The following is a 15715-nucleotide window of genomic DNA, read 5'->3' on the forward strand; positions in this document are numbered from 1 at the left end:
GGGTTTCCCCAATTTTCTGCCGAGTTTTCACTGTGAAGTGCAGTGTTCTCCAAGGGAGGACAGGTTGTGGAGATGTAGTCTGTATGAGTAGCACTGCCTTCACTTGGTGTGTAGCCAGAGGCTGTGAGTTCTTAGGGGGACTGTCCCAGAAGCGAGGGACCCGTCACACTGTGACCTGTCGAGTACTCTACCGCAGCCTGACTTGCTGCGGTGATGTCACACTTTAGCACGGGTTACATCATGTTTGTTTCCATGTCGCCTTTGTCCCTGTTTGTCCCCATTCCTTGCATTATACTGGAGTGTTGGCTTAGAGGAGAGGTGGAGGAGATCTGTGGATTTGTGTTAGATTCCCTGGGAAGTCATCAGAGAGACCTTGAGACTGTGAAAATAATCTCCTCTTTGTCAGTGCATCTTACCCAGGGACTTACATCTGTGTTAGTGTGTTGTTTTGTTTCATGGTGTTTTTCTAGTTGTCTGCAGTGCAGGGGACGGAATCCAGGGCCTCAGCAGTGTTCTGCCACTAAGCCCACTGCTAGGTGGCCTAATAATGATTTTTAGTTTTTCTTCTTTTTATATTTATTAATGGGAATTTTTCTGTAAGGTTTTGTTCTTCCATTTTTTATTTATTCAGTCGTGTTTAGCACTAAATTCACAGTGGCTTGCTATTCCTTTGTTTATAACCCTATATTTTGTTATTTATATAAATTATTAAGATTGCCTGAGTTTGGGGGTCCCTATTCGTTTGGGTTTTGGGTTCTTAAGGCATGCTACCGTCTTTTTCTCTGAACCCACACCCTTATATATTGCCATGGTAAGATATCTAAGCACACTGTGAGATGTCCAAGCCTATTATCATATATTTTCCCTGCTCCAGCACATGGAAACAGTTGTTGTTTTGTTTTTGTTTTTTTAAGAAGCTGGGACCTGGGTGCTAGGTCTAAATGTGTTCTTAAGTGTCAAAGGCAAAACTCTAGCTGGTTAGTGATGGTGCATTTCTTTAATCCCAGCACTGGTGAGATAGAGGCAGGCAGATCTCTTGTTTGAGTCCAGTCTGTTTTACAGAGCGAGCTCTAAAACAGCCAGGGCTACTCAGAGAAACCTTGTCTTGAAAAACCAAAAAAGCCAGGCGGTGATGGTGCATGCTTTTAATCCCAGCACTCAGAAGGCTGAGTCAGGCGGATCTCTGTAAGTTTGAGGCCAGCTGGTCTACAGAGTTAGTTCCAGGATAGCCAGGGCTGCACAGAGAAACCCCTTTTAAACCCACCCCCTCCAAAACAAAGCTTTTATATAGTTCATTTTAAAGGTGGTTTTAAAACTCAGTATTACTTTTAAGTGTGGTTTTATTAAGTTTAATTTGTAGTCTGAAGTCTGCTTCAGCATGGTGTAATAGGATGAAGCAGTGGGTGTCCCAAGCCTGACCGCACACTGCTGGATTTCTGGTTAGATTAGTTGGCAGGTGCACGAGTGGTCGTTGGACTGTTCTCTGAGCTTTCTAAGTGCTTCGATGGTTGCCATAAGAAGCAATTGAAATATGTGAATAGTAAATGAGTGTTTTTAAAATGCAGTATACCTTAAAAGTACAAGGACAGCTGTGTGCTGTGTGCTGTGTGCACACCTGCTTGTCAGTTTTACAAGTTCTAAATATTTTCCAGGTCACATTATCTCCTTGTCAGCTTGGCTTTCTGCCTCACAGAATTTTTTTCAAGTTTACTAAGTAAATGTTTTATAAAAGAATGGCTGCATTCTAGAATACATTCTAGGATCTTCAAATGCTTGTTAACTCCTATGTCTACTGTGCTTTATTAGGGAGCACTTGTATAGTGGACTTAGCATGCTTAGTTATAGTAAATATTATGTACAGTGCACTTGTATGTGGGTCAGTCCTGAGTATGTTCCTTATAGGGAGCCTGGTTGCTTTTCATTTCATCAGCTGACCTATTAGTTGCCTCGTGAACACTATTGTGTATGCTGGGTTTTGAATAGTCACCAGTTGGTTTTGAGGTCCTCTTTCCTTACCTCCAAGTTAACATCTTCTGTTTCTTTTGAAACTTCTCCGCAGAGCTCGAATGACACCTTTCCCACAGCAATGCACATTGCCGCTGCGGTGGAAGTTCACGAGGTGCTGCTACCAGGACTGCAGAAGCTGCATGATGCGCTCAGTGCCAAATCCAAAGAGTTTGCGCAGGTCATCAAAATCGGGCGGACTCACACGCAGGACGCTGTCCCCCTCACTCTTGGGCAGGTACAGGAGTTTGATTCATTTGTTCGGTTTATGGGTTGATACAAACTGTCAGTGTTTTCCCTCAAAATTACCTTTAAAGGCCAAGTTTATAACAACAAAGGTCAGTGATTGATTTTCTGAATTAACCATTTGACAACTTTTAATAGTGCCCACATGAGATCAGACCATGGTGGCAGTGAACTGGACTCAGCTCGACTGCTGGGTTCAAGTTTTGCTTTGCTGTAGACCAGTTATACAACTGTAGGGAAGTCAGTTAGCTTCCAGGGTTATAAAGAGAATGCATGGCTGAGAGGCTGTAGTGGTTGATTGAGAGTGTTTAGAACATCTCAGGTGCATAGCCATCATCGTCATCTTCATCACTCTTTCGTCACGATCGCGTCATCTGTCTCACCCTAAATCAAGAGGTTATTTAACTAAAGCAGATTTTTTTTTAAAGTAATTAAGAAAGGCTGATCTTACCCTTGACAATTATTTTCACTACATTGGAAGAGAGATTACTGTTCGGGAGAGTAGAAGTTATTTTTCTGTTTCTGCATCAGCAGCTGAAGGGAGATCTAATAATGTCCATTGCAAAGAAACAAAAAGAAACTCATGCAACAGTTTTGTCTCAACTCACACTCCAGTTTGGGAGGTATAGTCTGTAGTTTATGTATCAAGAGATAGCTATCATTGCCAAATATCAACTGATAGTTACCGAGTAATAGTTTGATAAAAATTGTGTGAGGGTGGGAACTTGATTGCTGCTTATTTGGACGGATTCTCGGTTGCTCTATGGCAAATAATAAATAAAATATCATTTAGCACAATTTTTATAGAAGGAATGAGCAACGTTTCTAAGGCTTAGCTAAAGACAAATGAAGAGATGAAATTGAACCCACTAGATTAAATTACCTCTTGGTATTTTCTTTATATCATGATCTTAATTCTATGTGTAATTTCTAATGAGGAGCAATATGTGCATTTTAGTCCGTTTCCCCGGGTTTCTAATTTTTACTTTTCTTTTGGTATGTTTTATGTTGAAAACTGCTATGCTGAAAATCAATTTGAGCCACAGCTTAGTCTCTTGAGTGACATCATCACACTATTTATTATGACAGCAATTTTCTTTTTCTTTTTTTTAATTTATGAGAAACATGTATATTGTTTTGATTGGAATTGTCTTGGGTTTTTACAATTTTCAAAATCCATTCTCTAATGTGTGTCTGTCACTTGGAGATGGGGGGAGATGCAGAGATGGGAAGAGAACAAGAGAAAGTGTTTCATGAATTAGGTCCACCTTTGGAAATGTCTTAATTAGGTTTCTATTGCTGCGACGAGACACCATGACCTTGACAACTCTTATAAAGGAAAACAGTTAGGTGGCTTACAGTTTCAGAAGTTTAGTTCATTACCAACATGGTGGGACGTGGCGGCATGCAGGCAAACATGGTGCTGGCGCAGGAGCCGAGAGTGGAGAAGGAGCTACATCTTGATCCTGCAGGCAGCAGGAAGTGGTCTGAGACACTGAGCATGGCGTGAGCATCTATGAGACCTCAAAGCCCGCCTCCACAGTGACACACTTCCTCCAGTAAGGCCACACCTACTCTAGAACCACATCTCCTAGCAGTGCCACTCCCTGTGAGCTTGCGTGGGCCAGTTACATTCAAACTACCACAAACCTAATAAAGAGTATTTAGGTTTTCAGTAGTTTTAGTTCGGAGAAAAGATTTAGGTTTTAGTTTATCTGAATATCTTGGTTTATACAGATACGCTCCATTATAAAATACAAAGGGCATAAGGCTTTGTCTTTGCATAGTTATTAATGGTTCACAATATTCAAAACACGATAGACTGATGATTGCTTTAAAGTGTTGTAGCGTGGGAAGCATTGTGACACTGGTGGCAGAATTACAGTGCACAGTGAAGCTGTGAACCTGCCCACTGTGGCCGCCTCAGGATGTTGAATTGCTTCACTCTTAGGCCCCTGTGAAGGAGTCCTTGGGTTCCCTCTTAGGACTTCAAGCTGGAGCTGTATAGAAAATATTTCCATTCTCTTTTTTCTTTGAAGAATATTTGGTATTGGGTGGGTAGCAGTAGAGCCGCAGTTTAATGTAGTGGAACTGTTCTTTTTTAAAGGTTTATTTCATGGGCTGTTTTCTTGACTGTTAAAACATTAAGTTATAAACAAGCTAAATTGCATGTTTTTAATTGCAATGTTCTGCCTTGTGGATTTGTATCCCTTCCTCCTTTCTTTTACTTCATCATGTGAATGAATTAACACTGAGTAGCATATAATTTAATATTCTGAAGTTCCTGTTTAACACCATTAGAGTAAGTGAACGCTGTTAGGAAGTTTGCTCTTACTGTGATTTTTCTTTGTCAGGAATTCAGTGGTTATGTTCAACAAGTCCAGTATGCGATAGCAAGAATAAAAGCCGCCATGCCAAGAATCTATGAACTCGCTGCTGGAGGCACTGCTGTCGGGACGGGTTTAAACACCAGGATTGGCTTCGCAGAAAAGGTGGCTGCAAAAGTGGCTGCGCTCACAGGTGGGACCACATGCCTTGCCACTCATGGTCTTTGTGCCAGCTTATGCATTGTCTAGATGTTTCCAGGCTGAATTCTTCTGAAATTCAGGAGTAACATGTTCCCATTAAACGTGTTAGAGGCTTCCATGTCAGAGTAAACGTTACGTGACAGCTGTGTTTGCTGTCTGGTGGTGGGCAGACCTTTCCCTTCCCAGCTGTTTTAGGTACGGTTTTCAAAGAAAGTAGAAACAGTTGACTGTTGAGAAACTTATAAGATGATAACTGATGTAAGCTTAATAATTTTATGTCACACTGTTATTTCTTTGCCTTAACATCTTTAAATGATGTCTTCCCACTAGTATGTACTATAATCTGAATAATAACCACTGTTACTATTGTTATTAGAACCAACTTGTCATGTCCAGAAAGCAGATAAAGATGCAGATGTTACCAGAAGGGTAGGGTAGTAATAGCTATATAATACATATGACAGGCTCATAGGTGAGGTTTTTAAATGCTCATTTATTTTTCATTTTACTTATCTATTGATTGCTTGTTTTGTTTTGGTACAGGGTTTCTCTGTGTAACAGTCCTGGAACTTGCTTTGTAGACCAGTCTGGCCTCAAACACACAGAGATTCGTCTGCCTTTGCTTCCTAAGTGCTGAGATTAAAGATTAAAGTTCTATGAATTTTTTTTTTTTTTTAGCTTTTTGAGACAGGATTTCTCTTTGTAGCTTTGGCTGTCCTGGAACTTACTCTGTAGATCACGTTGGCCCAGGCTGCCCTTGAACACATAGAGATCCACCTGCCTCTGCCTCCCAAATACTGGGATTAAAGGCGTGTACTACCACTGCCTGGCTAGACATGTAAATTTTTAAAATTTCATAAGTGTATGCAATGTATCTTGACCATATTTAGCACCCATCTCCCAACTTCCCAAATATGTCTCCGTCCTAACTTCAAGTACCCACCCTCTCCCTCTGCATACATCCCTGATTTCAGTTTGTGTTGCCCATATATACATGGGTATGGAGTTATCCACTAGGGTATGGGCCGCCCACTAGCAGCCATCCTTCAAGGAAAAGTGACTCCCTTTCCTCCAGCAGCCACCAACTGCAGTAGCTCCTCAGATGTGGGGAAGTGGGGAGCGTTCATGCAGGAACTTGTAACCGGCTTGATCTTGTGAGATACCCATAGCTGATGTGTGTTCCTGTATTCAGGTTCCATGCCATGTGCAGAGGGCAGTATTTCACAGCGCTCCTCCCTCCTCCCAGCTCTTCATTCTTCCTGCCATTTCTTCTGAGATGTCTTTGAACCTGGGGTAGGGGTGGTATAGACGAGCCTTCTGTGACTGAGCACACACTTGCTTATCCTCCAGCTGAGGTTTTCAAAATCATGTTTTAATGGAAAGAAACTGTGTTAGGATTTAGAGTACACAAACTCTTTGCTTGTGGGATAGAAGGACTGAGTAAAACTGTAGCTTATTTGTACTTGCTCCCTAGTCTCTTGAGCAGAAGAGACTGGAGAAATTTTAAACCATTATCTGAGATCAGAGTGTGAACAAAAAGCAGAGTGAATTTCACAGTTCTCATCCTTATGAGAATACTCTGGCCTTGTTCACATATGCTTGTTAAAGAGTTGCATTAAGCCTTTTGGGGTGTCTTAAAGGAGTATTGACACAGCTTGACTGCAGCATTTTCCTCAACTCAAAATTGACATTTATTTGTTATTGATTTCTAGATGTTCATAGTCCTAGGACTCAAACTCAGCACCTTGCACATACTAGGCAGGCATTGTCACTGAATCGTACGTCCAGCTCTCTGTTCTAATTTGCTTTGTGTCTACTAGACTTTGTTTAGCTGGGTTGTGCTTGGCAGGCGTCTTTACTCTTCTTTCTTTCCTTCAGGCTTGCCTTTTGTCACGGCCCCAAATAAGTTCGAAGCTCTGGCTGCACATGATGCTCTGGTGGAGCTCAGTGGAGCCATGAACACGACCGCCTGCAGCCTGATGAAGATAGCTAATGATATCCGCTTCCTGGGTTCCGGTCCTCGGTCAGGTCTAGGGGAGCTGATCTTGCCTGAAAATGAACCAGGGAGCAGCATCATGCCAGGTGAGCACTTAGCCGATAAGTTTCCGGAGCTGGAATTGACTAGATCCTAGGGACTCGTAACACAGAACATGCCTTTCCACTGCCATCCCTGAAGCGATGGGGATGCGTGAGGAGCACTTGTTCCACAGTATCCGTGTGGATCAGACCTTTCAGGACCATCACTTACCAAGTCAGGAACATGACATGAGTTAGTGGCATGTTGAGGTCCTCAGACTGGAGCCTGCATAGTTGTATCCTTCAGTCTGAAGCCAAGAGAATGACAGAGTACAGCAATCAGCCTTGGATAAACATGAGCCCCCTTCTAACGTCCTCATGGCATGTTTTGCCTCTGGTTCTGGCCTGATACATAGAAGTGACAGACATTGGAACCTGGGAGGTGAGCATAGTTGGGAGAACAGACATTTAAGGGAATGACTAATGAGTTGTCTTTATTTGGAAAAATAGCTTGATATTGGGCTCCTACCCATTCAGCATTTTACTGGTGACGTGGGGTAGAGACAAGAAACACTTACTAATTATTTAGTTGATAGCAAAAGTTGAGGTGGCAATATGTTGTAGCGTTTAATAGTTTACTATGTAGAAAATGCTTTCACTAGGGGCTCAGAGGCTAAGAGCATTGCCTGCTCTTCCAAAGGTCCTGAGTTCAATTCCCAGCAACCACATGGTGGCTCACAACCATCTGTAATGGGGTCTGGCACCCTCTTCTGGCCTGCAGGCATACACACAGAATATTGTATACATAATAAATAAATAAATATTTAAAAAAAAAGAAAAAAGAAAAGAAAATGCTTTCACTAGACTTTTAACTATGTATGTGTACATAGCCCAAAAGATCTCTATTTGCAGTTGTGTTGAAAAATGGCATGCAGGTTTCGTTGATTGCAAGTTGAAAATAATTGTTAAAGAGAGACATGGAACCAGATATGGTAATGCGTATGGTTGATCCTGGCACTTAGGAGGCTAAGCCAGGAAGATTAGATAGAGTTCAAGGACAACCTGAGCTACAAACAATATTTCAGGACTGCTTGGGTAACTAAAGCAAAAACCTGTTTCCAAAATAAAAACAAATGGCAGAACATCACAGACAGGGGCAATCCTTCCATGTATTCTCACGCTGGCTAGAAGAATCTGCTGTGTGCGGCTTGGATCTGGGCTTGTTAAAGGAATGCTGCTGGGCTCAAGCCCTGGGGACTAGAGTTCCAGCCTAGCATCTCCCCTTCTCTTGTGAACCCCTTATTTATTGGAGTCGCCAGCTCTTTTCTTGGCTGCCACTCTCTTGGAGGGTGGAGTCTATGTCTTTCTAATTGTATATTTCGTGCCTAGTTGCCTAAATGCCTATGTGGGAACAAAAGCCATAAAGAAGGGAAACCATGTGTAAATGGAGTTTTTCTTGAGTGATCTCTGGCTATACGTCCCCCTTTCTTTGATATTTTTTGTGTGTCTGTGATATTGGGGGTTGGACCTAGGGCCTCCTCATGTTAGGCAAGCATTCTGTCTTTAAGATGTATCCCTAGAATTCTTTGTATGTTTTGAGTCAAGATCTTCCTATGTTGCATAGTCTGGCCTTGACTCAGGAAGTCCTTGAATGTAGAATCTTCCTGCCTTAGACTCCTGATTGGCTAGAATTGCAGTCTGTACCTCAATTTTGTTTTCTTTTATGTCTTTATTTAATAATGTTACATTTCTTTCTTTGATATAAAAACAGTCTTAAGTGATTTGGGAAACCATGAGCCTATTTGATGAGACTCTGCACTGATTTTCTCAAAGGAAAGGTGAACCCTACTCAGTGTGAAGCAATGACCATGGTTGCTGCCCAAGTCATGGGGAATCACGTGGCTGTTACTGTCGGAGGCAGCAATGGACATTTTGAGTTGAATGTTTTTAAACCAATGATGGTAAGCTTTCAATTTGATTTTTAGCAGTTTCTGATTGAAGACTAATTGCCAGTACTCTTGTCCTCCTGAAAGTTTCTGGAACTTCCACACTAGGTAATTGTGTGATGTCTGTAGAGTACCGATGTGCTACTGGAATAGTCTGGGTTTCTGGAGTAGGAGAGGGCTTTCTTTATCCCCTCCCAACCTGGATGCCAGTAGCTGGAAATCAGTTGAGGTCTGCTCAGCTTATAAAGTATGCCTCCCGTACAGCCCTGTCTCCTTCTCAGACTGCTGCTTTGTGGCTTCTTCCTTCAGGGTTGGGTGGAAGAGACTGGCCCATTGCCAGTCTTGGATGGTTTGATCACTTTGGTCCAGCCTCAGGCCTTTCACGTAGCTCGCATTGTTCCTCATTGTCAGTGACCTTTCCCTTCTAATGGACATCCCCCATTCTCAGGATGACATCTTGACCATCTCTCCTTTCTTCAGCACTTTTCCTGCCCCCCAAAAGTCTTTCTTTAATTTCCTTTTGCCTTTTCCTTGTACCTTAGAAACTAACTGTGCACCAAACTTCTCTTTTTCCCTTATCACTCCAAATATGGAACAAGCTGGTATCATCTTGTATGCAGATTCCTGAGCTTCAGTCAGCCATTTGTACACTGCTGAATCTGAAATACACTAGAAGCCTATTTCTTACTGGCTTGTGGTATAAAGTCCAGTTGATAAGTATATGCAAATGGATATTAGTATGTTCATTTAGCTTTCACTTTGGATCACACAATTTTAGGTGTTCACAATAAGCAATAAGCATAATGAGCTTTATGTTTTTTGCCTTCATGGCATGCATATTCTGTCAGGATTGGCAAACAAAAGACAGGCCAAAATGAACTTCAGATCTTTATGCTTTTGCATTAGGGCCATATTTCCAGCAGTTAATACCAGCTGCCTGACATATACAGATGTATAACAACTGTTTATTGTTAGATTTATAATCATTTACTATGTCTTAAAAGTAATGCCATCCTATTTCTTCTTTGTAAAAATGAACAAGAAAAAAAAACAGTTTGGTAAATACAGTTTTTCCATCGCATAGAGTGAAACTATTACAGCAGCCTGAGAGACAGGGAGAACATTGGGGTCAGAGGTAGACCTAGTTGAGAGAAAAAAAGGTTTGCTTTAATTAGGAAATCAAGATAGTATTTAAGTTACAGTTAAGTCATAAGAATCAAGCTTTAATGTCTAGCTTCTGTTAGTGTCCATTGGTGGAAGTATAGCTTCCATATCTTTCTGGGGTTTTAGACAGGTATAAATGGGAAGTGTTGCCCAAAAGAAACAGGCGTAAACACCGAGTGATGTTACTTCAAAGCGATTCTGCAGTGTTTGTTTCATGAGGCATAAAACCAGAGAATCCATCCAGCATTTAGCAGCTGTCTCAGGCCTCTATGCTTCTGCATCTCTTTCCCCTGCTTGGATGAGTCTTCGTCATCTATGGCTGTCCACATCTGTGTCTGCTAGGAATCCTCCTGGATTGTGGATACAACACATCTCACCTGTTTTAAATGTTCACTGTGTAGCTATCAGTTATTGGTTATCTTGTGCTGTCTTGTGTTAGTTATCTACCTTGGCTATCTCGCATTAGTTAATTCTCCATGGATGCTCTTTTTATCCACCGTGGGCTAGCCTGTGTTAGTAGTCGCTGTGGGCTGTCTTGTGTTACTTATCCGTCATGGGTGTCTTGTGTTAGTTACTCAGACTTATGTCTTTTGTCAGTTTTAGATTTGTAACTTCTTTCTCACTTGTCTTCTTGGGTATATACTGCAGAATTTGTAGAAGCGATGTATGGTTATTGAATTATGTATCCAGCATGGAACGTCAAATAATGCATGTCACTGGACAAAAGCAAAACAAAGTAAGCTGAGGCTTAGAAATGATTCTCTTTCTTTCTTCCTCTCTGTGTCTCTGACAGATTAAGAATGTACTGCACTCAGCCAGGCTGCTGGGGGATGCTTCAGTGTCCTTCACAGAAAACTGTGTGGTGGGGATCCAGGCCAACACCGAGAGGATTAACAAGCTAATGAATGAGTCTTTAATGTTGGTGACAGCTCTTAATCCTCATATAGGTAAGTTTGGAGGATAATGCCATTTTAAAAACAGCATTTAAAAGTTAAAAAAAAAAATCCTTAAATTTTAAAAAAATGTTGTGTGTGTATGTATGTGTGTGCATGTACATGTACACCGTGGTGTACATGTGTACGTCAGGTTATTTTCTTTCTACTATGTTGGTTCTAGGGATGGAACTATGGTTAGCAGTCTTCACAGCAAGCACCTTTTTCTGATGAACTAATTTGCTGGTCCCAGAAGTTTCAAGTGACTAGTTTTTTTGGACAGGGTTTTAGATATATGGCTTAGGGTGGCTTTGAGTTTTTTGGTTTTTTTTTTTAAATTAAAAAAAAAAAAAACTTTTACATTTCTCTCTCTCTCTCTCTCTCTCTCTCTCTCTCTCTCTCTGTGTGTGTGTGTGTGTGTGTGTGTGTGTGTGTGTGTCGGTCTCTTTATCTGTCTGTGAGTCCATCTGTCCCATGGGATGCACATGGAGATGGGAGAAGAGCTTGCAGCAGTCCGTTCTCTCCTTCCACCACGTGCGGCTGTGGGATAGAAGTCAGGGCACTAGTCTGGGCAGAGAGCACTTTGACACACCCAGCTCTCACACCAGCCCTCATTTCATATTAATGCACTCACGTGCTGGGTGTTGCTTGCAGTTGGGAAGGTTGTCTGTCAGATCTTCTGTTGGTAATGTCACTAGGTGGCACTGCCTGATTACCAACAGTGAACGAACGGATTCATTTGTTTTTTTCCTTTTCTAGATACTATGTAGTAGCACTTGGATTTTGTTTTATCCAATTCAGATATTTAATGTTACTAATTAAAAGAGAAAGGCAAACTATTTAATGTTTATAGGGAAAGGAGAGAAAATGGAATACTTTTTCTGAAATTAACCTTTGTGTTCCTAGTCTTTTCTAGATTGTAACTGTTTTTATACAGACTTAGATGGCAGGCTGACCACCACTGCCCAGCCCGTAAGATATTTGCTGTGGCTTCTGCAGGCTGAGGCAGACACAGCGCTACATTCCCGCTACCGAGCAGTTGACTTTGGTCTGTTTTTGAGTGAGTGATGTGGCATGATGTAGTTACACTTTAGCATGTTCTCTGATCCCGACCTTTGGGGCAAATCTTATTTGAGTTTTCTAGTTGTGTAAAGTTGGTAAAATGGTGACTCATTTAAAACAGTTACACACAGTATTCACCTGGAAATGTACAGAGTGACCCCAAAGGCTCCTGTGACAAGTGCTCCCTCCGACACTTCTAGGTTAGAGACAGCGTCTAAGCAGGATGGCTGGGGCACTTTCGTGGACTCTGTGAGGACAGAGCCACCCAAGGCAACATCTCTGGCAAATGTGCCTCCTGATCTCAGCAAGGACCACTTACCTCACTGGCTGAGTGAGTCCTGGACCCCAGCTCTCAGGGGTCTTGAGACACAAGAGTCTGGTGGCTAATAGTGTTTTGTGTTGGTGAGCAGGGTGCTTATGTTTCAGTCCTTGCTCACACACAAAGCACAGAAGGAAGGATGAAGTCGAGTAGGCCCAGTTGTGCTTGTTCCAGACATGTCACACTTTACCACCTGGCTGTCATTGCCCAGCAGGCTCCACCCTTTGGTCACAGGTCTCTGACTTTTAAGCTTTATTTTTGTCTTTTCTCACTGACTTCATTGTCCTGGCTTCTGCCTTCTCTCTTTTTAAAACTGTCAATTTTTAAGGTCAGAACAACCTTGAGAACTTCCCGGTGGTAGCCTTTATTTAAAAAGCAGATGACTCTGAAATAAGCCAATGCCAGTGATCCTTTGTTTGGTTTTTGAGGCAGGGGCTTGCTATGTAGCCAGGCTGAGACTTGGGGTCATCTCCTGGCTGAGAGTATTACAGTGCATTGGGTTGCCTGGGTTCTTTTGTCCAGATACATATTTCTGCTAAGATTTTCCCAGTTTTCTCCTTGTAATATCCAACCAGGGAATGACACCCTCTCAGTCTGGCTGCTCTGCCTCAACAAGGGCCTAATTTCCCAATTCTCCTCCAGAGGCAGTCCTGACAGCTGCCCATTAAACAACTGTCTATTCTGCCGGCCTGCCACATTTAATGTTAGTGCTGCCTTAGAAAGATAAGTATGGCCAGGCATGGTGGCACACACCTTTAGTCTCTGCACTCAGTAGACAGAGGCAGGTGATCTCTAGGAGTTCCAGGCCAGCCTGGTCTACGAAGTGAATTCCAGGACAGCTAGGGCTACACAGAGAAACCCTGGTGGGTTGGGGTGGAGGTGTAATTATGGGGCAGCATGCCCAAGTGTGGGTTTTTATACCATGGTGCTTTATTTTCAATCTTTTATATTCTCTTTCGATTATTGGTCCACTTCAACATAGGAACAAATCTCGGATAAAATGAGGTATGCTTAAGTCTATTTCCTAAGAAAATCCAGGCCATATTCTGTAGGAGACCTGACAGTTATTGGCATGGTCACTCTTACACACGAGGCCTGTGACATCTGTATCACTAACAATGATGGTTGTCTAACGTGTGTGCTGTGTGTCCTCCCCTCAGGGTATGACAAGGCAGCGAAGATTGCCAAGACCGCACACAAGAAAGGATCCACCTTAAAGGAAACGGCCGTTGAGCTTGGCTACCTCACAGCGGAGCAGTTTGATGAGTGGGTGAAACCCAAGGACATGCTGGGCCCAAAGTGACTTAAATAAATTTATATTAAAATAAACTTGTATGAAATTTTAAAAAACAAGACTGTTTATAAATGAAAATGAGGATGTTAAAAAGGAAATGTGTGGACCTGAGGGTCTGTAGCAGCAAATTGACAATTTGCATGAAGTTCCAGGGCCACAATAAACTAAATAAGTGTAAGATTATTTCATAAAATAAAAAAAAAATAATAAACTAATTTCATTTTGTGCTAAGTAACTTATGTAATAGAAACTGATATTTTGTGCGTATGTGTTTGTCACTAATGAGTTTTTAAAAATACTCATCAGTTTTTTAAAGAGTTTTAGTTTATGGCTGGTAGTATTTTGATAAAGTTCCTTGATAGTAAAGTATTATTACTGATTCACAAATCATATCTCTAACCAGCTTGAATTTACTGTGCTCTCAGCATAAGCTGGCCAAGCCCTTTTGAGTAAGCATGTATACATGTGTATTGTGTGAGTGTGTTAGTGTCAGGAAGGGGGATCAATTAAAAACTGGGACATACACATGCTGTCGTACAGTTATAAAGACTGGTATGCTTGGGCCAAGCATCCCTTAATATTTGTTCTTGGGAAAGTAATTATACCACCAATTCCTCCGTGGCAGTTTAAAGTCATTGCTTATATAGAAACAGAGTAATTAAAACTAATTCTAAAACTGTTAAGGAAGATGGATGAATTTATTTATTTTATTTTTCTGGTGGTGCTGGAGGTGGGGCCCAGATCCTTACACATGCTTGGACACTTTACTATTGAGTTCTATCTCTATAGTCTTTTAGTTTTTTTAGACCAGGCCTCATGAGGTTGCCCAGTTTCTTTGACCTGTCTGTAGTCCAGGCAGGTGCTGACATTGGAAGCCTCCTTTGCTGGCTTCCTAGGCTATGATTACAGTTCTGACTACAGCTTGCAGAATTCTAATTTGTTAAGGCTGAATGGACATTACATTTTTTTCCTATGTTTTTTAATGTGTTATGAGTTTTCTCTGCATGTATGTCTGTATATCACATACATTCTTAGTGTCCTAGAGGCCAGAAGAGGGCAGTGATTCTGTGAGACTGGAGTTGATTGTGAGCCACTGTGTAGTGCTGAGGATTGAACCCAGGTCCTCTGGAAGAGCAGCTAGTGCTTTTTACCACCAAACCATGTTCCCAACCCGAGGCATTTTTATTACAGGTTCAAACCTTTTCTTACATAACTCCAGAAATTATAGGGATTATTCTTAGTCCATATGGTGTGTGTGGGTGTGGGTGTGTGTGTGGGTATGTGTGTGTGTGTGTGTGTGTGCGCGCTTTCTCAATATGGGGATTCACCCCAGGGCCTCAAGCTTGCTAGGCAGGCATTACCACTGAGATACTTTCTTACCTGTAGTTCTGTCTTTGCCAGCAATAGTTAGATGGTGATACTATAATGCTTCTACAGCTTGCTTTTGGATAAGGTGTGCTTTCTCTTAATTCCATCTTAGAAAGGTTTTGAAATTAATAAAAATCAGTCAATTAGAATGTGTAACAAATAATTGGTAGTTGTGAGAACTGGTCTTTACTTGTGACATATTTGTTCTGATGTTGATGTCTACCTTGGCAGGCTGTCATCTGAGGGCTTGTCTAGGGATATAAACACTTAGGTAATACAGATAACAGCACATCAGGTTCCCAGCCTCTCAACTAACATTTGTATGACCGATTCAGTCCAGCACATTACAGGCCAAGGAATCCTTTGAATTAAAATCATCTCTCATGGTGCTGAAGCAAATTAGTATAGGGTAATGTCATGGGAAGAAGGCTTTTAGATTTCTCTGTTGGATGCTCAAATTGAAGGTTAACTCCATGTTTCCAGGGGGAAACTTCTCTGAAGATATATAGCAAAGTCCAGAGACACTTGTGTGCCACAGCTGTGGAAGAAATGTGATAGAAGCCAGAGAGACCAGAGATGGCCAAACACAATGCACAGGAGAGCATTTTCCAGTCTAGAGACCATCTAGGTCCCCTTCCCCTCTTCCTTCCTCCATCCATGGTGCTATTCCCAGTACAGGTAGGCAGGTGGGGAGTGGTGGCTCCTGCCTTTAGTCACAGCAGCACTCAAGCTTCAAAGCAAAGGAAAGAAGGTTCTCCATGAGGTCAGGGCCTACCAGGACCACATACTGAGACCCTGTCTTTAAAAACAAATCAAAAAACCATAACAAGGCCGGG

At 41.9% G+C, this 15715-nt stretch overlaps 1 protein-coding gene and 1 pseudogene across 1 annotated transcript in view; one reads left to right on the top strand and one right to left on the bottom strand.

Annotated features, from left to right (window-relative positions):
* Fh (fumarate hydratase) overlaps positions 1–13726 on the top strand; it is a 24419-nt gene extending 10693 nt beyond the window's left edge. The window contains exons 5-10 of the mRNA XM_005368528.1: positions 2060–2242; positions 4605–4770; positions 6657–6860; positions 8628–8755; positions 10698–10851; positions 13378–13726. Of these exons, the coding sequence (XP_005368585.1) occupies positions 2060–2242; positions 4605–4770; positions 6657–6860; positions 8628–8755; positions 10698–10851; positions 13378–13520 (978 nt within the window). The 3' untranslated portion in view covers positions 13521–13726. The remainder of the gene's footprint in view (positions 1–2059; positions 2243–4604; positions 4771–6656; positions 6861–8627; positions 8756–10697; positions 10852–13377) is intronic.
* Positions 13727–15588: 1862 nt separating this feature from the next.
* LOC101998474 overlaps positions 15589–15715 on the bottom strand; it is a 2262-nt pseudogene continuing 2135 nt past the window's right edge.

This window comes from Microtus ochrogaster, unplaced genomic scaffold (genome assembly GCF_000317375.1).
Source record: "Microtus ochrogaster isolate Prairie Vole_2 unplaced genomic scaffold, MicOch1.0 UNK35, whole genome shotgun sequence".
Classification (NCBI taxonomy): Eukaryota; Metazoa; Chordata; class Mammalia; order Rodentia; family Cricetidae; genus Microtus; species Microtus ochrogaster.